Raw genomic sequence first — 24,932 nt, 5'->3', positions numbered from 1 at the left:
CAGGCTAAAGACCCCACTCAAAATTGTGGCAATTGACTCACCCGAGCTGGGATTCTTTATGTTTCTGAAACTTTTTTCTACAAATTGGTTCTTCTCACGTGGAGGAGTTAAAATGTTTTGTTTTGGACAATCTGCCCTCAGGGCTGGTGCTGGGAATGCAGTGGCTGCAACGCCATAACCCTGTCATTAACTGGGAGACAGATGAGATTGTCAAGTGGGGATCAAAATGTGTCAATTCCTGTTATAAATCTATTTTGAGTGTGGAACCTGCAAAATCTGTTTCTGTGTTGTCTGTTAGTCTGGAGGGTATTCTAGAGTACCTAAAAGACTTTGAAGACATATTTTCTGAAAGCCCTATGACTGCGCTATCGATTTAATTCCCGGGGATAAACTGCCTAAAGCTTGTGTGTTTAATTTGTCAGGTCCAGAACGATTAGCCATGAAGGAGTATATTGCTGAGAGCCTTTGTAAGGGGCATATACGGCCTTCTGTTTCTCCTGTGGCTGCCGGCTTTTTTTGCTAAGAAAAAGGATGGCGGTTTACGCCCCTGCCTCGTCTTTCGGGAACTTAACAAAATTAAGGTGAGGAACACCTATCTCTTTCCTCTTATTCCAGATTTGTGAAATCAACTCTCTGGGGCTAAATTGTTCTCCTAACTCGCCTTTTGGGGGGGCTTACAATCTGATAAGGGTGCGGGAAGGGGATGAATGGAAAACAGCCTTCCTCACGTCGGAGGGGCTTTTTGAAAATTTGGTGATGCCATTTGGTCTCAAATGCCCCAGCTGTTTTCCAAAATTTTATTAATGTGGTTTTTGCGGACTTCATAGGTTGCTTTGTGGTAATTTACTTAGATGTCATTCTGATAGATTCTGCTGACAGTCATACTCATTTGCTTCATTTAAAAACAGTTCTCCAGAGACTCAGAGAGAATCAACTGTTTGTCAAGCTTGAAAAATGTTTATTCTTTGTACAGGAGTTATCTTTTCTTGGGCTTATTATATCATCAGAGGGCTGTCGGATGGATCCCAAGAAAGTGCAAGCTACAGTTGAATGGGTCCAGCCCTGGGACCTCAGGGGACTCCAGCGCTTTTTGGGATTCGCTAACTATTACCGCAAATTCATCAAAGGGTTTTCGCAGATAGTTAAACCTCTCACAGACCTCACATGTAAGTGGGCAGATGTTAAGAATTGGTCTCAGTTGGCTAAGCAGTCTTTTCTAACTCTGAAAAACTGTTTCATGTTTGCCCCAATTTTGGTACAGCCTGACCCATCCAAGCCGTTGGATGAAGCTGTTGTTGAAGTGGATGCTTCGAAGGTGGGGGTGTTGTCCCACAGACCCCCTACCTTAACTAACCTTATGCCCTGTGCCTTCTTTTCCAGTAAGTTCTGTTCGGCCAAGAGGAACTATGATGTGGGCAATAGGGAGCTCTGGCTGTTAAGTTGGCATTTGAAGAATTGAGGCATTTTTTGGAGGGGGCGGCTCCTCCTATCACTGTGATCACGGACCATAAGCATTTGGCGTATATTGAGTCCGCTAAGAGGTTAACTCCCAGGCAAGCTCGTTGTTCGCTTTTTTTCTAGATTTCAATTTTTTATCATTTTTCACCCTGGATTGAAAAATGTGAAAGCAGATGCTTTGTCACATAGTTTTAAGCCAGTGTGCACCACCGAGCCGCCGTCCTCCATTCTTCAACCTGGGGTGGTGGTAGCTGAGGTTTCATTGGAGATGGAGCAGGAGATTGTGGAGGCCCAGTCTTTAGCTCCGAGGTCTAAACCAGAAGGCAAACTATTTGTTCCCGAACAGTTGCACTCTAAGCTCCAAGTCTAAATTAAGCTCTCATCCAGGTATTTCTGCCATGCATGAAGCAGTGGCAAGGGTTTTTTTTGGTGGCCTTTAATGACTTCTGATATTAAAAAACATGTTTCTGCGTGTGGGGTCTGTACCCTTTCAAAGAGCTCTCATTGCCGGCCGGCTGGGGAATTGGTTCCTTTCCCAGTTCCAGAAAGGCCATGGATTCATCTGTCCATGGACTTCATAATCTCCCTCCTTCCCAGGGTAATACGGTGGTATGGGTCATTGTGGACAAGTTTTCAAAACAGGCCCTTTTTATACCTATGACCACCTTGCCTTCAGTGGAAACTCTCTCCAGATATTTTCTTCTCCATTTTGTGCGTTTGCATGGTGTACCTATGAATGTGGTGTCTGACAGGGGGGTACAGTTTGTGGCTAAATTTTGGCTGGCTTTTTGTAAAAAGCTAAGGATATCTTTGTCTTTCTCTTCAGCATATCATCCTGAAAGTAATGGTCAAGCAAAGCGCACCAATCAATCACTTGAACAGATTATTCGGTGTTTGACTTCTGCTTTGCAAGATGACTGGTGTGATGCCCTGCCTCTAGCAGAATTCGCCTTCAACAGTCGGGTGAATCAATCTACCGGTAGGTCTCCATTTTTCATCAACTACGGGTTTAACCCACACTTTGGGTAATTCTCATGGTTGGATTCTGGATGTCCGTGGGCAGAGGGGTGTGTCAAACAGCTCAGTAGTCTGTAGTCAGAGGTCAGGCAAAATATCTCAAAAGTATACATTTTTTGCTGATAGGAAAAGAAACTCGGACCAGGTGTTACAGCTCGGGGATAAGATGTGGCTTTCTACACAAAACATCAGTCTTTAGGTACCCTCGACCAAGCTAGCCCCTAAATTTATTGGTCCCTATGAAATCATTGAGATAGTTAATCCAGTGGCTTATCGCTTACGACTTCCTCCCTCTTTGAAACTTCATGTTGTATTCCATAGGTCTCTGTTAAAACCCATGGGTTCGGTAGTGGAAGATCCTGGTTCGGTTCCTTCCCCGATGTTGGTAGATGGACACATGGAGTTTGAGGTGCAACACATTGTGGATTCCTGTCCAGTGCACAGGTCATTGCAGTACCTTGTGCATTGGAGGGGATACGGACCTGAGGATCTGTCATGGGTGCCTGCCAGATTGGTGCATGCTGAACGATTGGTTCAGGCTTTCCATGCTCGGCTCCCTGAGAAACCTGGGGGTCTGGAGGCCCCCTGTTAAGAAGGGGGTATGGTCATGGTCTGCTGGCTATATTCGGTTTGAATTGTTTAGGGTTAAATCTGGATAGCCTCCTTTTGGCTTCTCTGAGGCTTTTTATAGCCTATTTGTGGGGCCATGCTTTGTCGGTTATATTTTTGCCCTCGGCTAAGTGTGTCGACCCCTGTGTGCCTGTGCCTTGTGCCCATTTTCAAGCTTGTTTGTATGGTTCTGACCCAGTTCTGTGACCATTGTGATTTTGCCTACCGATTTTGTACTGTGCATCTGCTTCTCTGGTTTTCTGACTTCTGCTGCGTCCTTGACTATTCCTGATTGGCCTGCTCCTTGTGTACTGCGTTTGCCTCACTCGTTTTACTGACCTCGGCTTGCCTTTGATTACGCTTCCCCCTTGTTCTCTGTCATTTCCCTGGTGTCCGGTGGTCCCTTTTCCCCTCTCCTCTGCCCCGGGGTCTCTGTAGCGTCCCGCACTCATCTCCAGCAGCACGCTAGGCCCCGCCTCCTTCCCCTCTGACCTGCGGTCACATGTCGCAGGTCCTGTCAGTGCACTCACCACAAGGTGCTCTGTTTACCCCAGCCCTGCTGTATCGCTGTCACCTCGCCCAGGTCCTGGATGCTGTGAATACTGTTGTCACAGGCCATCAGAGGCTCCTTGCTGTCACTGTCAGGACTGTTAAAACCGCTGGTGAGTGCCCACCTGGTGGCTTCCCCTGACACAGTGAAGATGGAAGTCTGCATAGATGGCTGTGGATGAGAAAACTCATGGAGTCTGAACAAGATGAAGAAGAAAAGAGAGAAAACGACTCCAGAGACAACATCGTCTATAAGGTACATGGATGTAAATGTTTTTTGTGATCCTAACTCTCATATTTTTATTTATGTTATGAGCATTAAAGTTGTTTACCTACAATTTTGAAAAGGTATCAACAATTTTGTTCCACCCATTTTTGGAGTTTTGTGTGGAATTATGTCCACATTGTGTTTTCCTTCCTCTGATTTTTTTCTGTTGTTCCAATACACACAAAGGAAATAAATGTGTATAACATGACTGTAAAGTAAAGTAGGTAATCAGGAGGATGTCAGAGATGTAACGACTCCATACACATCATGAAAATCCACCAATAAATATGGGTTCGGCCATTAGTCTAACATGCATTGGGACCTGGGATAATTGGTTGTCAATGGAATTAATAATCCACCATTTACAATTTTGGACTGCTGATCCTTTTGTTCTTTTTTATGTCTTCCAACATCTCTCTTATACAGAACACAGGAGCACTTGGCAAACTTCATTCAAAATTATCCTGATTTCATCTAAACCAGATGTCTAACTGCCATCTGAGCTATCACAAGTTATAGTGGTGGTATGAAACAGCTATTGTCAGCATCTCTGGTAGTCTAGAGAAGAGTAAGAGTTAATGGTGGTCTACGGCAGAGAAGGGATGCATACTAAAATCCATATCTGTCTAAGACAAAGAATGGTGAAGTTGATGTTTACAAAATTTATATTATTATTATTAAATATTAAAATAACTTTTAACTTCTACCTAAATAAAAGTCTGGAGAAAATGTATTTATTTATTTATTCATAGAAAAATACAGTGAATCAAACTTGGAGGACCATGATCTTCTGCTTTGGCTTCTTTTGAAGGGCACTCAGTCCACAGATACAAGAGTTCAATTTGAAGCTGTCCAGAACATGGCGGGGATCCACTATTGGCATGGTACGAACACATTTTCTAAATGAAGTATACATGAGATGATATGTACAGTAAAATAACAGCATGATTGGAGAAATATTTTTTTAGTTTTTGGGACATAGGTAGTGTGTTTGTATCACCCATATCTAAAAAAAAAAATACATGCATCATTTAAGAAAAGCGTTATCAATCCTATGAGTAAACATGTTTAATCCTGACTCAGTAGCTAGACTTGGTATCTTGCAGGACATAAATCTATAGAACATTTGAATTTGCATTTAAAAATCTGTTGCATGGGTGTACACAATTATTACAGGAGCTGACGTGAGGTATAATGTGGTTATGAAATAATGAAATATTCAAACTTTTTTTCTGTGTTCACTGGAATCATAGATTCTAAAAGCAAAATCATGAGACTTGTACCAATTGCTTGCTGCTTATATAGTGATGGCAGATGTGTAAGCAGAGGATCTTCCCAGAGAGATAACAGTTCCATGTTACCATACAGCCAGCAGTTTAGGAAATTTGTGAGTTTCAATTGTACCTTTATAGACCAGCTTTGAATGCACAAAAATAATGCTCCTACTGAGGAACATTTCATTTTTATTTTATGTTCTTGTATGTAGGAATTCTAGCGTCAGAGCTTTATTTTTTTCTTTTTACATATTTCGGAGTTAAAGTTGTGTTTCAGGTTTTATAAACTGTCCCTAAATTACAGCCTGCATTATACTGCAAAGCTGCATTCACCATTATGTTTGTTGTTTTGTAAACAGACATACTAGTGGCAGAGTTTTTCTGATATCAGTTTTCTTTAATGCATACATTGAATCCTCAAAGACAAATACCAAAATTGCTTGAAAAATGACTTTGTCAAGTGTTAGTTCTTTCAAAGAAGGTGGCCAATAAACTTCAGAATACATAATTTACTTTTTCCTTGGCCAGTGTAGAGTGGAAACAGAAACACTTTAATTTATTTGTAACATTTATTAAAGCTAGCAAAATATTTTCCTCATGCCAGCTCCAGATTCAGTGGGTTTTATTTTTTTTTCCCAGATTACCAGTATCGGACAGTGGCTCAAGCTTGTGACAGGAGAACCATTGTTGGCTTAGCCAGGAGCAAAGATGTAGACCTGCGATTTTTCCTTTCACCTCCACCACTGCCAAATATTAATGAAGTGAGTAACTTAACAGATATAAAAGAAGAAGCATATCATTTGTGATTAATCAGAAATACCCCAGTATGCTTTTTAACCCTTTCCCGACCTGTGAAGCCACGTAGGCATCATGAAAGTCGGTGCCAATCCGACTTATGACGCCTATGTGGCATCATGGCGAGATCGCGTTCCTGCGGGTCGAGTGACCGGGGTCACTGAAATGTCACCCGACCCCCAGGTACATGAGGATCTGTACTTGACCCCAGTGGGGTGGCTTCCCCCCCCATGGCTACGATCGCTTTGATTGGCTGTTGAAATTGAAACAGCCAATCAGAGCAATTGTAATATTTCACCAATGAAATTTGGTGAAATATTACAATCCAGCCATGGCCAATTGTTATGAATGAGTCACCGAGGAGGAAAAAACAAAAAGCAAGCTAAGCCCAGAAAACCGGAGAGGTTGGTAACTAGTGGATTGCAGTCCCCTGATCCTATTCACACAACTAGCAGTAGCCGTGGAGCGTGCCTACGGTGGTCCTAGATGCCTCATCACGGCCGGAGAGCTAAATAAGCCTAAAGAAAGAAAGGGAAAATCTAAACTGCCCCAGAGCAGACCCCAAAGCAACAGACAGCCCCCAACATGTATTGTCGGTGAAACAAGATGAAAACACAAACACAGATAGAAAGATAGGCTGAGCAAACAATGGGGCCCTCACTAACTAGAAAGGACAGGAAAGAAAAGCTGCTGTCTGCAATCACGCAAAAAACCCTGCCCAAAAAATGTCCAACACGTCTGATAGAAAAAGCCCTGAAGTCGCTAGACTTCAATTCCCTATATCAGCACTCAGGTATATTCTGAAGACAGAGCAAAAGAGATCAACTGATCAGAGACAAAATGGGGATTCAGCCCAGTCCCAGCCAGGGCTGGCTGAACACAAAAACTAAGTAAACCAGACAAAAACTCATATGAACAATAGCAGAGAAAACTTAGCTTTAAGAAGGCAGGAACCAAACTGGAAACCAGAAGCCACAGTCAGGAGAAATCACCAGCAAGAAACTAGGGAGTCGGCTGCCTTAAATCCAATCAGAAACTCCCGGTGTCCAATCGCAGTCCTCTTCCTCGGGTGGCCGGTCTCTGCCATTTAGATCAACTTCATTACCTCCCTTCACCAACAGAGGGAGTCCAGATAGAGAACTCACTACTCCTCTGTCAGCACAGCCAGCTCCATAACCCTCACCAGAAGCCAGAGGCAAACCCGAAAATGAGCTCAAAACAGCCAGTGCTGCAAAATCATCAGCCATGGCTGGAGACCGCGATCTGCTCCCGCCACCGACTCATGACCGCGATCTGCTGCCACTATCAGTATTTTCTCCCCTCTGTCCTGTCCTCTGTTTACCTCTTACAATCCAGCCATGGCCAATGCTGCAAAATCATCAGCCATGGCTGGAGACCGCGATCTGCTCCCGCCACTGACTGACGACCGCGATCTGCTGCCACTGTCAGTATTTTCTCCCCTCTGTCCTGTCTTCTGTTTCCCTCTTCTGCCCTCTGCTCCCCCTTCTGTCCTCCGTTCCCCCCGCCATCCGATTCCACCCCCTCCCACGGTACCTCCCAGTGTTGCTCCTGGTGTCCCTCCGACTCCAGGCCTTCCCCCATGGGTGCCACCATCTTCTTCTGGTAAAAAAATGGCGGGCGCATGTGCAGTGCGCCTGCCGAGATCTGCAGATAAAATGGTCTTAACAATCACCCGACCTCAACCCAGTTTTTATGGATCGATATGAGTTAATAAAGTCCATTCATTCCAGGGACCTTTTGATCACTGTGAAGAACCCTATCACAGTGATAAAAATAAAAAAATAGTAAATAAACCCCCCTTTATCACCCCCTTAGGTAGAGAAAAATAATAAAATTAATAAAAGGTATTTATTTTCATTTTTCCATTAGGGTTGGAATTAGGGTTAGGGTTGGGATTAGGGGTTTGTTGGGGTTAGTGTTGGGATTAGGATTAGTCCTGTGGTTATGGTTGGGATTAGGGTTAGGGGTGTGTTGTGGTTAGGGTTATGGTTAAGGTTGGGATTAGGGTTAGGGGTGTGTTGGGGTTAGGGCTGGAGTTAGAATTGAGGAGTTTCCACCGTTTAGGCACATCAGGGGCTCTCCAAACACGACATGGCGCCACCATTGATTCCAGCTAAATTTGCGTTCAAAAAGTCAAACGGTGCTCCCTCCCTTCCGATCACCGACATGTGCCCAAACATTGGTTTACCCCAACACATGGGGCATCAGCGTACTCAGGACACATTGCACAACAACTTTAGGGATCTAATTTCTCCTGTTACCCTTGGGAAAATAAAAAATTGGGGGCTAAAAAATCATTTTTGTGGAAAAAAACCTGATTTTATTTTCACGTCTCTGCGTTATAAACTTCTGTGAAACACTTGGGGGTTCAAAGTTTTCACAACACATCTAGATAAGTTCCTTGGAGGGTCTAGTTTCCATAATGGGGTCACTTGTGGGGGAGCTCCAATGTTTAGGCATATCAGGGGCTCTCCATATGCGATATGGTGTCCACTAACAATTGGAGCTCATTTTCCATTCAAACAGTCAAATGGCGCTCCTTCCCTTCCGAGCCCTGCCGTGCGCACAAACAGTGGTTTATGACCACATATGAGGTATCGGTGTACTCAGGAGAAATAGCCCAACAAATTTTAGGATCCATTTTATCCTGTTGCCCATGTGAAAATTAAAAAATTGATGCTAAAAGAACATTTTTGTTGGAAAAATTAAAATGTCCATTTTTTCCGTCCATGTTGCTTTAGTTCCTGTGAAGCATCTGAAGGGTTAATAATCTTCTTGAATGTAGTTTTGAGTAGCTTGAGGGATGCAGTTTTTAGATTGGTGTCACTTTTGGGTATTTTCTGCCATATAGACACCTCAAATTGACTTCAAATGTGAGGTGGTCAGTAAAAAAATGGTTTTGTGAATTATTGTTGTAAAATTGAGAAATCAACTTTTAACCCTTATAACTTCCTAACAAAAAAAATTTGTTTCCAAAATTGTGCTGATGTAAAGTAGAGATGTGGGAAATGTTATCTATTAACTATTTTGTGTCACATAACTCTGGTTTAACAGAATAAAAATTACAAATTTCAAAATTACGACATGTTTAAAATTTTCACCAAATTTCCGATTTTTTCACAAATAAACACAAAAATTATCAACCTAAATTTACCACTAACATGAAGTCCAATATATCACAAAAAAAAATCTCAGAATTGGTAGGATCCGTTGAAGTGTTCCTTTGTTATTACCTCATAAAGGGACACTTGTCAGAATTGCAAAAAATGGCCAGGTCATTAAGGTCAAAATAGGCTGGGTTGTGAAGGGGTTAATTAAGGGCTTATAAATCTAGTATGCCTTTAAATACATTACCAGTCAAAAGTATGGACACACTCCTTGATGCAGCTTTATTAGGTAGTCACTAATAATTGCTTTCTATCAGTATTGAAAAAGTTCCCCGAGGTGCTGAGCACTAATTGACTACTTTGACTTTATTAACTCATACCAATCCATAAAAACTGGGTTGAGGTCGGGTGATTGTTAAGACCATTTTATCTGATGCAGCACTCTGTCCCCCTACCTCTCAGTCACAAAGTGTCACGAAAAGGGGGGTGACCTTTGGCCAGCACACGGCTATCACATGTGCAGGGGGGCTTATCTTAGTTATCCCACCGCTGCCACAGTGTGATGAAAACAGCAAGCTAGTCTTGACCTATCAATTTACCACAGGGGGGCTTATTTTAGTTTTCCCACCGCTGCCAACAATGTGTTACAAACTGCCAGGATTTATGTATATCCCACTTTCTAGTTCCACTTTGGTGCTTGCAGCTCCCTGGCGCCCCCTTACCCTCAGGTCAGTCAGGGAACTGCACCTAGGATATTTGGTTGCCGGATGAGCCGCTTGTTGTGCACTATTAGGAACATTGCAGCGAGGAAATTATAAATGCTCTGGCTGAAGCCAAACAATCAGCTTATAAAACCCATTCCGTCACTGCCAGCTTACCCACTTAGCCCAGAACACACTTCGCCGCCACCAGCTCCGATTACTCTAGTAATATTTAAATTAATAAAGAGGGTCCGAAGCCAACCCAAATTAGTAGCGTAATTAGCTTCAGGCACGTGGAGATTCGGTATAGAGCATAGAGGCGAACTAGTAATTTTATATTTTACTCCAAAAAGGTAGGCAGTGTTTACAAAAGGTATAAAAATATTTTACAAGATGAGACAATTAACATAGTGACATAGTTATTAAGGTTGAAGGAAGACATATCCTATCCTAACTTGCCCTAACATGTTGATCCAGAGGAAGGCAAAAAAAACCCATGTGGCAAACAGTAAGCTTCACATAGGGGAAGAAAATTCCTTCCCGACTCCACATACAGCAATCAGACTAGCTCCCTGGATCAACGCAATATTAAGGAAACTAGTGTATATACCCTGTAATATCATACTTTTCAAGAAAGGCATCCAGTCCCTTCTTAAATGTTATTAGGGAATCACTCATTACAACATCATATGGCAGAGAGTTCTATAGTCTCACTGCTCTTACAGTAAAAAATCTGCGTCAGTGAGTATGCTTAAACCTTCTTTCCTCCAGACGTAGAGGATGCCCCCTTGTCCCCGTCACAGGTCTAAGAGTAAAAAGATCATTAGAAAGGTATTTGTATTGTGCCCGCATATTTTTATACATTGTAATAAGATCACCCCTAAGCCTTCCATTTTCCAAACTAAATAACCCCAAGTGTAAAACCTGTCTTAGTATTGCAGACCCCCTAGTTCCCTAATAACCTTGGTCGCTCTTCTCTGCACCCGCTTCATAGAATCATAGAATCGTAGAGTTGGAAGGGACCTCCTGGGCCATCTGGTCCAACCCCCTGCTCAAAGCAGGATTCGCTAAATCATCCCAGTCAGATGTCTGTCCAGCCTCTGTTTGAAGACTTCCATTGTCAACTGTCAAAAAGTTTTTTCTAATATCTAATCTGTGTCTCCTCCCATTCAGTTTCATCCCATTGCTTCTAGTCTTTCCTTGTACAAATGAGAATAAAGTGGATCCTTCTACAATGTGACAGCCCTTTAGATATTTGTAGACAGCTATTAAGTCTCCTCTCAGTCTTCTCTTTTGCAAACTAAACATTCCCAAATCCTGCAACCTTTGCTCATAAGACAGGGTTTGCAGACCGGTCACCATTCTGGTTGCTCTTTTCTGAACTTGCTCCAGTTTGTTGATGTCTTTTTTAAAATGTGGTGCCCAAAACTGGACACAATATTCCAGATGAGGTCTGACCAAAGAGGAGTAGAGGGAAATAATGACTTCACGTGATCTAGACTGTATGCTTCTGTTAATACATCCTAGAATTGCATTTGCCTTTTTTGCTGCTGCATCACACTGTTGACTCATATTCAGTCTGTGATCTATTAGTATACCCAAGTCTTTTTCACATGTGCTGTCACTTAGCCCTATTCCTCCCATTCTGTATATGCTTTTTTCATTTTTATTGCCTAGATGTAGTACTTTGCATTTCTCCCTGTTAAAAACCATTCTGTTAGTTGCTGCCCACTTCTCCAGTTTATTTAAATCTTTTCGAATCCTCTCTCTCTCTTCTCTAGTATTAGCTATCCCTCCTAGCTTTGTGTCATCAGCAAATTTAATCAGTTTACCCTCAATTCCTTCATCTAAATCGTTGATAAAGATGTTGAATGTCACGCGGCGGCTGCCGCGCACTCCTCTCTTTGCCTCCTCCCGGCCGCAGCTTACCCATCCTCCGGTGTCCTGCTCCCCTCTGCGCCGGCAGCCGCGGTCTTCTCCGCGGTCCTCCCCGGCTCCTCTTCTCCGTCCAGCGGTCTCCTCCGTCCGGCCTTCCGGACCGCGCCGGGTGCACGCTCCCGCCCCTCCTGCTCGGCGGGCGCGCGCACATACTGTGCCTGGGCACGCGCGCGCCTCCTCCTCCTCCTCCTGAGGACGCGCGCCTGCTCCTCCTCCACTTTAGGTCACGACCCGGAAGTCCTCCTACTAGCCCCTATATCTGGCCGCCTCTTCCTGCCAGCGGTGCCTGAGTATCACTGCTTTTCCCTAGTGATTCTGGCCGCCCTCTATGCACGCTATCGCGTCCTGTCCATCCGTTGCTCGTTCACCTCTCCATTTTCCTCTCTCCTAGGTCCTGTGTCTCCAAGCCGTGCCCGCCTGTCCTGTGTCTCCTAGCCGTGCCCGCCTGTCCTGTGTCTCCTAGCCGTGCCCGCCTGTCCTGTGTCTCCTAGCCATGCCCGCTTGTCCTGTGTCTCCCAGCCGTGCCCGCCTGTCCTGTGTCTCCCAGCCGTGCCCACCTGTCCTGTGTTTCCAGGCCGTGCCCACCTGTCTCGTGTCTCTAAGCCGTGCCCGTCTGTCCTGTGGTTCCCAGCCGGTACCGTCAGTCCTGTATCCCCAACTCGGCTCTAGCTGTCTGTCTGTCGTTACTTCCCAGGGTACCAGCTGCCGTGGTAATAGTTACCCGCGGGCTTGCCCCAAACGCTCCCTGTATAGGGGGTGGTCCACCTGGTCAGCTCGCCCCCGGGAGGTTCGTTGCCACGGTCTAGCGGGTCCACCCCAGGTGTACCTCACAGAATACTCAGGCCATGGATCCCGCTGGTACCCCGACCCCGACCCAAAAGGAACTTTTGTTCCTTCGTGAGAATCAGGCGAGGATCATGTCGTTCCTCAAGTCAATGGTGTCCAGACTTTCTTCTCTGCAAACCTCCGATCCGGGGATTGCCTCCCAAATCTCCGGCTTACAGCAGGAGCTTGCTCAGCAGCGCGACACCCAGGCCCATATTTTGAACTACATAGCCTCTGTAGATAACCGCCTTCTAGCTCTACAGACGGCGGCCGCTGTCCCTGCGCCTGCGGCAGCTTCTCAGTCCTCGCCCCGCTTGGCCAAACCCCCATGCTATAGTGGAGATCCCAAATTCTGTCGGGGGTTCATTAACCAGTGCCAGTTGCACTTCGAGCTGGCATCCCTGCAGTATCCCTCCGACCGGGCCAAGGTGGCCTTTATGATTTCCCACTTAGAGGGTGAGGCATTGGCTTGGGTGAATCCTTTGTGGGAGCGAGATGACCCGATAGTCTCCCAGCTCGCAACCTTCTTGGAGACATTTCGTAAGGTCTTTGATGAACCCGGCCATCTGGTCTCCGCCACCGAGTCCTTATTTTGCCTTCGCCAGCGTGCTCTCTCTGTGGGACAGTACGCCATCCAGTTCCGTACGTTGTCTTCTGAACTAGGATGGAACAATGAGGCTCTAGTAGGGGCTTTTTGGCGTGGCTTGTCGCCCCGAATCAAAGATGAGTTGGCAGGCAGGGATACACCTACGTCTTTGGAAGATCTCATCTCGCTGGCAACGCGAATTGACCTGCGTTTCCGGGAGCGTTCCCGCGAGGTCGCCAGGGAGAGAAGACCCACTCGGTTTTCTCCTCCGACACGCAGTCCTCCCCGCTCTCGGCCTTCCACCTCGGCGTCAGCCCCTGAACCTATGCAGGTTGACCGACTCAGGCCCGCAGAGCTACGCCGCCAGGAGAGACTCACTCATGGTCTTTGTCTCTATTGTGGCAGTGCTTCCCACCTTCTATCTTCCTGCCCTGTGAGGCCGGGAAACTCCTCCGCCTAGGACAGGTAAGAGAGGCCTCCCTAGGTGCCTTCGACACCTCTCTATCTTTGACCCTTCCTGTTTTGTTTATCCAGGGATCCAAACGTTTCTCGGAGTTAGCCTATATTGACTCAGGGGCTGCTGGTAATTTTATCCAACTCGAGGCGGTGAAGAGATTGGGGATACCTGTTTGGTCCTTGGAGGTTCCCCGGCAGTTAGCTTCAGTCGACGGCATTCCCTTGCGCGAGACCGTTACGCTGGTCACTGAAGAGCTGGAATTACAGATCGGGGTCCTGCACCGTGAGAGAATAGCCTTCTTCGTGCTGCCGTCTCTATCCCACACCTTGCTCCTGGGTCTTCCGTGGTTGAGGATGCATGAACCTGTCCTGGATTGGCGGACCGGAGACATTCTTCGCTGGGGCTGCGTTTGCCAGACTAGATGTCTTCGTCCAGTACAACCCCTCAAATGCTCGTCTCCTGTCTCGGGCCCTGCGGATTTGCCCTCGGCCTATTGGGCTTTTTTGGATGTCTTTGATAAGAAAGAGGCAGAGGCTCTTCCACCGCACCGGCAATATGATTGCCCCATCGAGCTTGTACCCGGCTCGACTCCGCCCCGGGGGCGAATCTATCCGTTGAGTCCACTCGAGTCCCAGGCCATGTCTGAATATGTACAAGAGAATTTGGCCAAAGGCTTCATCCGAAAGTCATCTTCTCCCGCTGGGGCTGGCTTCTTTTTTGTCAAGAAGAAGGACGGGTCTCTCCGCCCCTGTATTGACTATCGAGGTCTTAACCAGATTACCATCAAGAACAGATATCCTCTACCTCTCATCCCCGAGCTGTTCGACCGGCTACGAGGGGCGCGAATCTTTTCTAAATTGGATCTCCGTGGAGCCTATAATCTCGTCCGTATTCGCTCCGGAGATGAATGGAAGACCGCCTTCAACACCAGGGATGGACACTACGAGTACCTCGTCATGCCCTTCGGGTTGTGCAACGCCCCCGCAGTCTTTCAGGAATTTGTGAACGACATTTTCCGAGACCTTCTGTACTCCAGTGTGGTTGTGTACCTTGACGATATCCTGGTCTTCTCTCCCGATCTGTCCACCCACAGAAGAGATGTCCGCCGAGTACTGTTCCGATTGAGGGAGAATCGCCTGTACGCCAAATTGGAGAAGTGTGCCTTTGAACAGTCCTCCCTTCCATTTCTGGGCTATATCATCTCCGACTCCGGCCTGCGTATAGATCCGGTGAAGGTCTCTGCCGTGCTCAACTGGCCACGTCCCCAAGGGGTGAAAGCCGTTCAGCGATTTCTCGGCTTCGCAAATTATTATCGGCAGTTCATCCCTCATTTTTCCTCATTGGCCGGCTCTATCTCATCTTTGATTCGTAAAGGAGCCCCAAGAGAACATCCAGGCCCCTTGAATCTTGGCTAAGTTTTTTCCGGACTGCGGAGGGAGGCGCGTAAGGAGGGGGGTACTGTCACGCGGCGGCTGCCGCGCACTCCTCTCTTTGCCTCCTCCCGGCCGCAGCTTACCCATCCTCCGGTGTCCTGCTCCTCTCTGCGCCGGCGGCCGCGGTCTTCTCCGCGGTCCTCCCCGGCTCCTCTTCTCCGTCCGGCGGTCTCCTCCGTCCGGTCTTCCGGACCGCGCCGGGTGCACGCTCCCGCCCCTCCTGCTCGGCGGGCGCGCGCACATACTGTGCCTGGGCACGCGCGCGCCTCCTCCTCCTCCTCCTGAGGACGCGCGCCTGCTCCTCCTCCACTTTAGGTCACGACCCGGAAGTCCTCCTACTAGCCCCTATATCTGGCCGCCTCTTCCTGCCAGCGGTGCCTGAGTATCACTGCTTTTCCCTAGTGATTCTGGCCGCCCTCTATGCACGCTATCACGTCCTGTCCATCCGTTGCTCGTTCACCTCTCCATTTTCCTCTCTCCTAGGTCCTGTGTCTCCAAGCCGTGCCCGCCTGTCCTGTGTCTCCTAGCCGTGCCCGCCTGTCCTGTGTCTCCTAGCCGTGCCCGCCTGTCCTGTGTCTCCTAGCCATGCCCGCTTGTCCTGTGTCTCCCAGCCGTGCCCGCCTGTTCTGTGTCTCCCAGCCGTGCCCGCCTGTCCTGTGTTTCCAGGCCGTGCCCACCTGTCTCGTGTCTCTAAGCCGTGCCCGTCTGTCCTGTGGTTCCCAGCCGGTACCGTCAGTCCTGTATCCCCAACTCGGCTCTAGCTGTCTGTCTGTCGTTACTTCCCAGGGTACCAGCTGCCGTGGTAATAGTTACCCGCGGGCTTGCCCCAAACGCTCCCTGTATAGGGGGTGGTCCACCTGGTCAGCTCGCCCCCGGGAGGTTCGTTGCCACGGTCTAGCGGGTCCACCCCAGGTGTACCTCACATTGAATAATACAGGGCCCAGGACAGAGCCCTGTGGTACCCCACTTGAGACATTCTTCCAACTGGATGTGCAGCCATTTGCGACCACTCTTTGGGTCCGATCACTAAGCCAGTTATGAATCCACCTAACAGTTGCCTTGTCCATTCCATACTTAGTCATTTTTTCATTAAGGATTGTATGAGAGACTTTGTCAAATGCTTTGCTGAAGTCAAGATATACTATATCTACAGCATTTCCTTGATCCACCCAATCAGTGATACCGTCATAGAAGGAAATTAAGTTAGTCTGACATGACTTATTAGTTACAAACCCATGCTGACTCTGTTTAATCACTTCATTCTTATCCAGGTATTGACATACATGTTGTTTAATAATTTGTTCAAAGATCTTTCCTGGTATAGAAGTCAGACTCACCGGCCTATAGTTGCCTGGGTCCACCTTCTTCCCCTTTTTGAAGATAGGAACAACATTTGCTCTTCTCCAGTCTTCTGGCACTTCTCCTGTTCTCCAAGAATTTTCAAAGATTATGGAGAGGGGTTCAAAAATTTCTTCTGCTATCTCCTTCAGTACTCTGGGGTGTAATTCATCTGGACCTGGAGACTTGAATTCATTTAGGTTAGCTAAGTGTTTCTTCACTATCTTTCTGTTTATAGATCTCCTGGATTCTTCTATTCCCTTAATAGGACAGTGAATAACAGTTGATGTTACATTTCCTTTCTGAGAGAAAACAAATGCAAAATAGGAATTTAAAAGTTCAGCCTTCTCAACATCCTGTCTTACCATTTCATCATTTTCATCCTGTAAAAATCCTATAGCATCTTTGACTTTTCTTTTACTTTTGACATATCCCCAAAATCCTTTATTATTGCTTTTGACATCTCTTGCAAGCCTAAATTCATTTTCAGCTTTAGATAATCTGATTTGTGCCCTGCATGTTCTGCAGACAGCATTATATTCTTCTTTAGATATGCCTCCCTCTTTCCATTTTATAAATATTTTTTTCTTCCTTTTTAGCATGTGCTTAAGTTCTGTGTTCATCCATCCTGGTTTCCTTAAATGCTTCCTATTCTTCCCTCTTTTCGGAATTGTTAACAACTGTGCTTTGAGAATTTCATTTTTCAAGATTTCCCATCCTTCCTGGACATTTTTGTCTTTAAGGATATCCAGCCATTGGATCCCTCCAATTCTCTTTCTGAATCCCTTAAAATCTGCCTTTCTGAAATCTAACCTTGACGTCTGAGTCTTCACAGGTCTTCTGCCTCTAGTTATCCAAAATTTTGAAATAGCATGGTCGCTACCTCCTAGGGTCCCAGCCACTTTTACCTCCTCAACCATTTCCTCCCTGTTTATAAGGATTAGATCCAAGGTAGCAGTTCCCCTTGTTTTCTCCCCTACCTTTTGGAAGATAAAGTTGTCAGCAAGAGAGGATAAGAATTTCCTTGACCTGTTAGTTTTGCCTGAGAGAGATTCCTAACAAATGTCTGGATAGTTGAAATCTCCCATGACAACTTTGTCATATTTTTTGGAGAACTTGGCCATTTGATGCATAAAGAGTTCGTCCATATCTTCAGCTTGCACAGGCGGCCTGTAGTAAATGCCTACAATGGTGTCCTTTCCATTGTTCTGTCCTTGTATTCCTACCCAAACAGTTTCCACAGAGCTCCCAGTCTCTGAAGCTTCAATCTCTGTGCAGATATACGCGTTTCTAACATACAATGCGACACCCCCTCCTCATTTACCAAGTCTGTTTCTTGCAAATAAGTTGTATCCTTCTAGTCTTGTATTCCAATCATGTGCATTGTCTCACCAAGTTTCAGTGATTCCAATGACATCATATTTCTTTTCCTGTGTTAGTAGTTCCAATTCTCCTTGTTTGTTGCCCATGCTTTGTGCATTAGTATAGAAACATTTTAGTTTGTGATAGGTTTCTCTTCCTCCAATATTTTTATTTTTTAGATTCTTTTGTCTTTGTTCTTCCTTTCCACTTCTAATAGCAGAGTTCTCAATAGCATTTGTCAGGTGTATGGCTTTTTCTGGTCTTTTGCTTCCCTTCCCATGTTGTTCTAGTTTAAAGCTCTCCTTACAAGTGTAGCAAGGCGACTTCCAAATACATGCTTTCCAGTCTTCGTAAGGTGCACCCCATCTCTAGCAAGTAGTCCATTGTATAAGTAATTCACTCCGTGATCCAGAAATCCAAATCTTTGCTGACAGCACCATCGACGTAGCCAGTTGTTCACCTGCAGAATCTTATTCCACCTCCTTGTTCCATGGCCATCCACTGGGAGGATGGAAGAGAAGACCACCTGCGCTCCCAGTTCTTTCACTTTCTTGCCTAAGTCTTCAAAGTCTCTGCAGATGGTTTCCAGGTCGTTTCTTGCGGTGTCATTTGTCCCCACATGTAGTAGCAGGAATGGGTAGTCATCTGTAGGTCTGAAGAGTCCTGATATCCTGTCAGACACATCTTTAATTTTTGCACCTGGAAGACAGCACATTTCTCTTGAAGTTATATCTGGCCGGCAGATAGCGGCCTCTGTTCCTCTCAACAGGGAATCCCCCATGACCACCACTCTCCGTTTCTTCTTCACAACATTTTTCTTTCTCCATCCAGGAGGACTCTGAAGGCGTACAAGGTTGCTGTTTGTGGGCAAAGTCTTATCCTGGTGTATTTCTCCAGTTCAGCTATGTCTTTCTTATACACCGGAGACCAGAACTGTACACACTATTCTAAGTGTGCGCGCACTAGTGACTTATATAGAGGTAAAATTATGTTCTCATCATGAGCATCTATGCCTCTTTAATGCATCCCATTATTTTATTTGCCTTTGCAGCAGCTGCCTGACACTGGCCACTAAATATGAGTTTGTCGTCCACCCATACACCCAGGCCTTTTTCAGTGACAGTTTTGCCCAGTGTTTTACAATTAAGCACATATTTTCCCCTATCCCCATTGTTCTCATTTTATGTATCAACCTTTTGTGTGGCACCGTATCAAAAGCTTTTGAAAAGTCCATGTACACCACGTCCACTGCATTCCCTTGGTCCAGTCCTGAACTTACCTCTTCATAAAAGCTTATCAGATTAGTCTGACAGGAACAGTTCCTTGTAAACCCATGTTGATATTGGGTCATGAGGTTATTCTTCTCCAGATACTCCAGTATACTATCTCTTAGAAAACCCTCCAGGATTTTGCCTTTAGTTGAGTTTAAACTTACTGGCCTATAATTTCCAAGTTCAGTTTTTGTCCCCTTTTTGAATATTGGCACCACATTTGCTATACGCCAGTCCTGTGGTACAGACCCTGTTATTATGGAATCTTTAAATATTAAAAATAATGGTCTATCTATGACTGTGCTTAATTCCTGCAGTACTTGGGGGTGTATCACATCCGGGCCCGGGGATTTGTCAATTTTAGTGATTTTTAGACGCCGCCGTAATTCCTGCTGGGTTAAGCAGGTGACATTTAATGGAGAATTTTATCCCTGATCATGTTATCCGTCATGGAATTTTCTTGTTTAAATACTGTTGAAAAAAAGTCATTTAGCATATTGACTTTTTCCTCATTCTCATCCACCATTTCACCTAGACTATTTTTAAGGGGGCCAACACTATCATTTTTTAGCTTCTTACTATTTATGTAGTTAAAGAATATTTTGGGATCATTTTTACTTTCTCTGGCAATGAGTCTCTCTGTCTCAATCTTTGCTGTCTTGATTTGCTTTTAACAGAATTTATTTAATTTTCTGTATTTATTTAATGCCTCATCACTACCTACTTGCTTTAATTCTCTAAATGCTTTATTTTTATCTCTTATTGCACCCCTTACAGCTCTATTTAGCCATAGTGGTTTCCTCCTATTTCTAGCATGTTTATTCCCATACGGTTTATATTGTGCACAGGTCCTATTCAGGATGCTAATAAACGTCTCCCATTTTCTTTGTGTATTTTTACGTCTCAGGATATCGTCCCAGTTAATTGCACCAAGATCATCTCTCATCCGTTGGAAATTTGCCTTCCTGAAGTTTAGTGTCCTTGTAACCCCTCTACTACACATCTTATTAAAGGATACATGAAAACTTATTAATTTGTGATCAGTATTACCCAAGTGACCCCCAACCCTTACATTTGATATGCGGTCTGGCCTGTTGGTTAATATTAGGTCTAGCAGTGCCCCCCCTCTTGTTGGGTCCTGAACCATTTGTGAAAGGTAATTGTCTCTCATAGTTGTCAAAAACCTATTACCTCTGCTGGAACTGCAGGTTTCGGTTCCCCAATGTATTTCAGGGTAGTTTAAGTCCCCCATAATAATGACTTCTCCTTGAGTCACAGCTTCATCTATTTGCTTTATGAGGATATTCTCTGTTGCTTCCATTATTTTTGGAGACTTATAACAAACGCCTACCAGTAATTTATTATTTTCCCCCCCTCCCCTTATCTCTACCCACAGGGACTCTACATTTTCATTAGATTCATATATATTATCACGAAGGATGGGTTTTAAGGATGATTTTACGTATAAACACACGCCTCCCCCTCGCTTATTTGTTTGGTCATTTCTGAACAGACTATAGCCCTGTAAATTAACCGCCCAGTCATGGCTCTCGTCCAGCCATGTCTCAGATATCCCCACCATGTCATAATTATGTTCCAACAACATTAACTCCAATTCCTCCATCTTGTTAGCGAGGCTTCTGGCATTAGTATACATGCACTTTATGTATCTCTCTGTACCTCCTTAAATTATTAACTGTTCTTAGCCCACCCCCCCATGCCACCCCCACCCCCAATTTCATTATTTGTGCCCAGGTCTCTATCTTCACTGACTTCCCCTCCTATAATAGGAATACCCTCCCCCCAGTCCCTAGTTTAAACACTTCTCCAACCTTCTAGCCATTTTCTCCCCCAGCACAGCTGCACCCTCCCAATTGAGGTGCAGCCTGTCCCTAGTGTAGAACCTGTAGCCAACTGAGAAGTCGGCCCAGTTCTGCAGGAACCCAAACCCCTCCTTCCTACACCAATTCCTGAGCCACTTATTAACCTCCCTAATCTCCCGTTGCCTCTCTGGTGTGGCACATGGTACAGGAAGTATTTCTGAAAATACCATCTTGGAGGTCCTTGCTTTAAGCTTACAGACTAATTCCCTGAAATCATCTTTAAGGACCTTCCGCCTACCTCTAACTTTGTCATTTGTGCCAATGTGCACCATGACCGCTGGATCCTCACCAGCCCCTCCCAGTAATCTGTCAACCCGATCAGCGATGTGTCGGACTAGAGCGCCAGGTAGGCAGCACACCGTTCGACGATCCCTGTCTTTGTGACAGATTGCCCTATCTGTTCCCCTAATAATTGAGTCTCCCGCTACCAGAACCAGTCTGGCCTGCCCTGCTCTCCTATTTCCCCCCTTACTGGAGCAGACACTCCTCCAGCTTTCAGAGGACATGCCTTGCTGCAGCAGTGCTACTCCTGCACTAACACTCCCCTCATCTGCCAACTTAGCAAACTTATTGGGGTGTGCCAGATCAGGACTAGCCTCCCTGGTGCTCTTCCTTCTACCCCACCTTCTAACTGACACCCAGCTAGCTGCTTCATTTTCCTGCAGCTCCATCCTAGCATCCCCCCATCTATCCCATTGAGCGTCTGCTCAGTGAGCAGAAGACTCCTTTCCATATTGTCTATGGATCTCAGTATTGCCAGCTGCACATTTAGATCCAGTATCTGGGCTTCCACATCTCGCACAGCAGTATGCACCCTTGACCAAGGATTTCAAGGAGTTCAAGGATTTCATACATGCGGCAAGACGTGCACTGGATGGCATTGGCAATAGTGGAACACATCCTAATGGGGATTGCACCAGACAAAAAGATAAGCAAAAATAAATAAAATGTATTAATAAAATATAACAGCAATTCAGTAATACCTCCCTTGGAAACTCCCTGAATCCAGAGTCACTGAATCACAAGTCACACACTTACCACAGTTCGCACTTACGCTCAGGTCACACTCAGCTTGTTCACACTCGCTCAGGCAGCAGATTTAAAAGATTTTTTTTCCCTTTTACAGCACACCACCCTGCTGCTCAATGCACTTCCAAAGGAGTTGAGCCCCACTCAGCTGCCCCTTATAAACCCTTAATTATGAACTCCCAACCTTAATTAACCCCTTGTGAATATAGTTACACCTCAAGATTTAAATGCAATATAGTTAACCCTTAAAAACACAGATAGTAAAATAAGAGATTAACCCTGTAGAAAGAAAAAATAGGTTAAACAAACAAAGCCCCCCAAAAATTGAACAGGTAGAAAGCACTCAGCAACCTACAATTCAGTAACTCACACAGGTATTTGTTATAGGTTTTCCAAATACCTCTTCACTGAATCGCAAGTCACACACTTACCACAGTTCGCACTTACGCTCAGGTCACACTCAGCTCCTTCACACTCGCTCAGGCAGAAGATTTAAAAGATTTTTTTTCCCTTTTACCAGCACACCACCCTGCTGCTCAATGCACTTCCAAAAATTAAAGTATGTACAATGCAATCTAATATATAAAGCTCAAAGTGTGTATGTGTGTATGTATGTGTGTGTGTGTGTATGTTTGTTTGTATGTCCGGGATAGGCATCCGCACCGTCGCAGCTACAGCCACAAAATTTGGCACAGTCGCACGTCTGGACCCCGAGAGCGTCCTAAGCTACGTTGTGAGGCAAAATTTTAACCCCGCGCGTTCCAATTCACCAAACAATTTTGCCCCTATCTACATACTGGGGGAAAAAGTGTGTGCGCGTCAAGCCCCGCCCCTCATTGTGATGTCACAATGCCCCTATTTGCATACTGGGGAAAAAGTGTGTGCGTGTCAAGCCCCGCCCCTCACTATGATGTCATAATGGTTGCCATGGCGATGCTGATGTCATCGGTTGCAAGCCCCGCCGCTCATTATGATGTCATAATGGTTGACCATGGGATGGAGGATGTGTGATGGGTATATGGGCACTGGACAATGGGAAGGAGGATATGTATGACGGGTATATGGGCACGGGACTATGGGATGGAGGATATCTATATGGGCACTGGACTATGGGATGGAGGATATGTATGACTGGTATATGGGCATGGGACTATGAGATGAAGGATGGGTGATGGATATATGGGCACTCGACTATGGGATGGCGAATATGTATGATGGGTATATGGGCACGGGATTATGGGATGGAGGATATGTATGATGGGTATATGGGCACGGGCCTATGGGATGGTGGATATGTATGATGGGTATATGGGCACGGGACTATGGGATGGAGGATATGTATGATGGGTATATGGGCACAGGCCTATGGGATGGTGGACATGTATGATGGGTATATGGGCACGGGACTATGGGATGGAGGATAATTATAATTTGTTATAACTAACCACAGTTATTTACTATGCCCGGGCAGCGCCGGGCTCTTCAGCTAGTCTAATATATAAAGCTCAAAGTGTGTATGTATGTGTGTATGTATGTGTGTGTATGTCCGGGATAGGCATCTGCACCGTCGCAGCTACAGCCACAAAATTTGGCACAGTCACACATCTGGTCCCTGAGAGCGTCCTAAGCTATGTTGTGAGGCGAAATTTTAACCCCGCACGTTCCAATTCACCAAACAATTTTGCCCCGTCTACATACTGGGGGAAAAAGTGTGTGTGTGTCAAGCCCCTCCCCTCATTGTGATGTCATAATGCCCCTATTTGCATACTGGGGAAGCAGTGTGTGCGTTTCAAGCCCCGCCCCTCATTATGATGTCACAATGGTTGCCATGGCGACGCTGATGTCATCATAGGTCGCAAGCCCCGCCGCTCATTATGATGTCATAATGGTTGACTATGGGATGGAGGATGTGTGATGGGTATATGGGCACTGGACTATGGGATGGAGGATATGTATGATGGGTATATGGGCATGGGACTATGGGATGGCGGATATGTATATGGGCGCGGTACTATGGGATGGAGGATGTGTTATGGGTATATGGGCATTGGACTATGGGATGGAGGATATGTATGACGGGTATATGGGCACGGGACTATGAGATGGCGGATATGTATATGGGCACGGGACTATGGGATGGAGGATGTGTGATGGGTATATGGGCACTTGACTATGGGATGGAGGATATGTTTGACGGGTATATGGGCACGGGACTATGGGATGGCGGATATGTATATGGGCACGGGACTATGGGATGGAGGATGTGTGATGGGTATATGGGCATTGGACTATGGGATGGAGGATATGTATGACGGGTATATGGGCACGGGACTATGAGATGGCGGATATGTATGATGGGTATATAGGCACGGGACTATAGGATGGAGGATATGTATGATGGGTATATGGGCATGGGACTACGAGATGAAGGATGTGTGATGGGTATATGGGCACTCGACTATGGGATGGCGAATATGTATGATGGGTATATGGGCATGGGACTATGGGATGGAGAATATGTATGATGGGTATGTGGGCATGGGACTATGGGTTGGAAGATGTGTGATGGGTATATGGGCACTGGACTATGGGATGGAGGATATGTATGATGGGTATATGGCCACGGGCCTATGGGATGGCGGATATGTATGATGGGTATATGGGCACTCGACTATGGGATGGAGAATATGTATGATGGGTATATGGGCATGGGACTATGGGATGGAGGATGTGTGATGGGTATATGGGCATGGGACTATGGGATGTAGGATGTGTGATGGGTATATGGGCACGGGGCTATGCAATGGAGGATAATTATAATTTACTACAACTAACCACAGTTAGTTACTATGCCCGGGCAGCGCCGGGCTCTTCAGCTAGTCTATGTATATAATTGCCTTAAATTGTCCGTCATCCACTTCCGTCTGGATGTCCCTGATTCCCACATTCCACTGCGCCGACCGGAAGTGCGCTGACCATCATATTGAAATATCCAAGTGATGGTTATTTCA

At 45.7% G+C, this 24,932-nt stretch overlaps 1 protein-coding gene across 9 annotated transcripts in view; it reads left to right on the top strand.

Annotated features, from left to right (window-relative positions):
- Window positions 1-24,932, top strand: part of SERAC1 (serine active site containing 1) — a 1,540,408-nt gene that overhangs the window by 503,044 nt on the left and 1,012,432 nt on the right. For 8 of the 9 annotated variants that reach the window (XM_073561007.1, XM_073561005.1, XM_073561004.1 and 5 more), the window contains 2 exons: window positions 4,654-4,785; window positions 5,815-5,936. In XM_073561007.1, coding sequence (XP_073417108.1) covers window positions 4,654-4,785; window positions 5,815-5,936 — 254 coding nt within the window. Of the gene's footprint in view, window positions 1-4,653; window positions 4,786-5,814; window positions 5,937-24,932 lie in introns of those variants that run through there. The other variant, XM_073561010.1, reaches the window with a different exon arrangement.

Source organism: Dendrobates tinctorius, unplaced genomic scaffold (assembly GCF_039654945.1).
Source record: "Dendrobates tinctorius isolate UK_male_01 unplaced genomic scaffold, ASM3965494v1 ptg000310l, whole genome shotgun sequence".
In the NCBI taxonomy this organism is placed as follows: domain Eukaryota; kingdom Metazoa; phylum Chordata; class Amphibia; order Anura; family Dendrobatidae; genus Dendrobates; species Dendrobates tinctorius.
The sequence above is the reverse complement of the archived record's forward strand: the minus strand, read 5'-3'. Positions and strand labels throughout refer to the sequence as shown.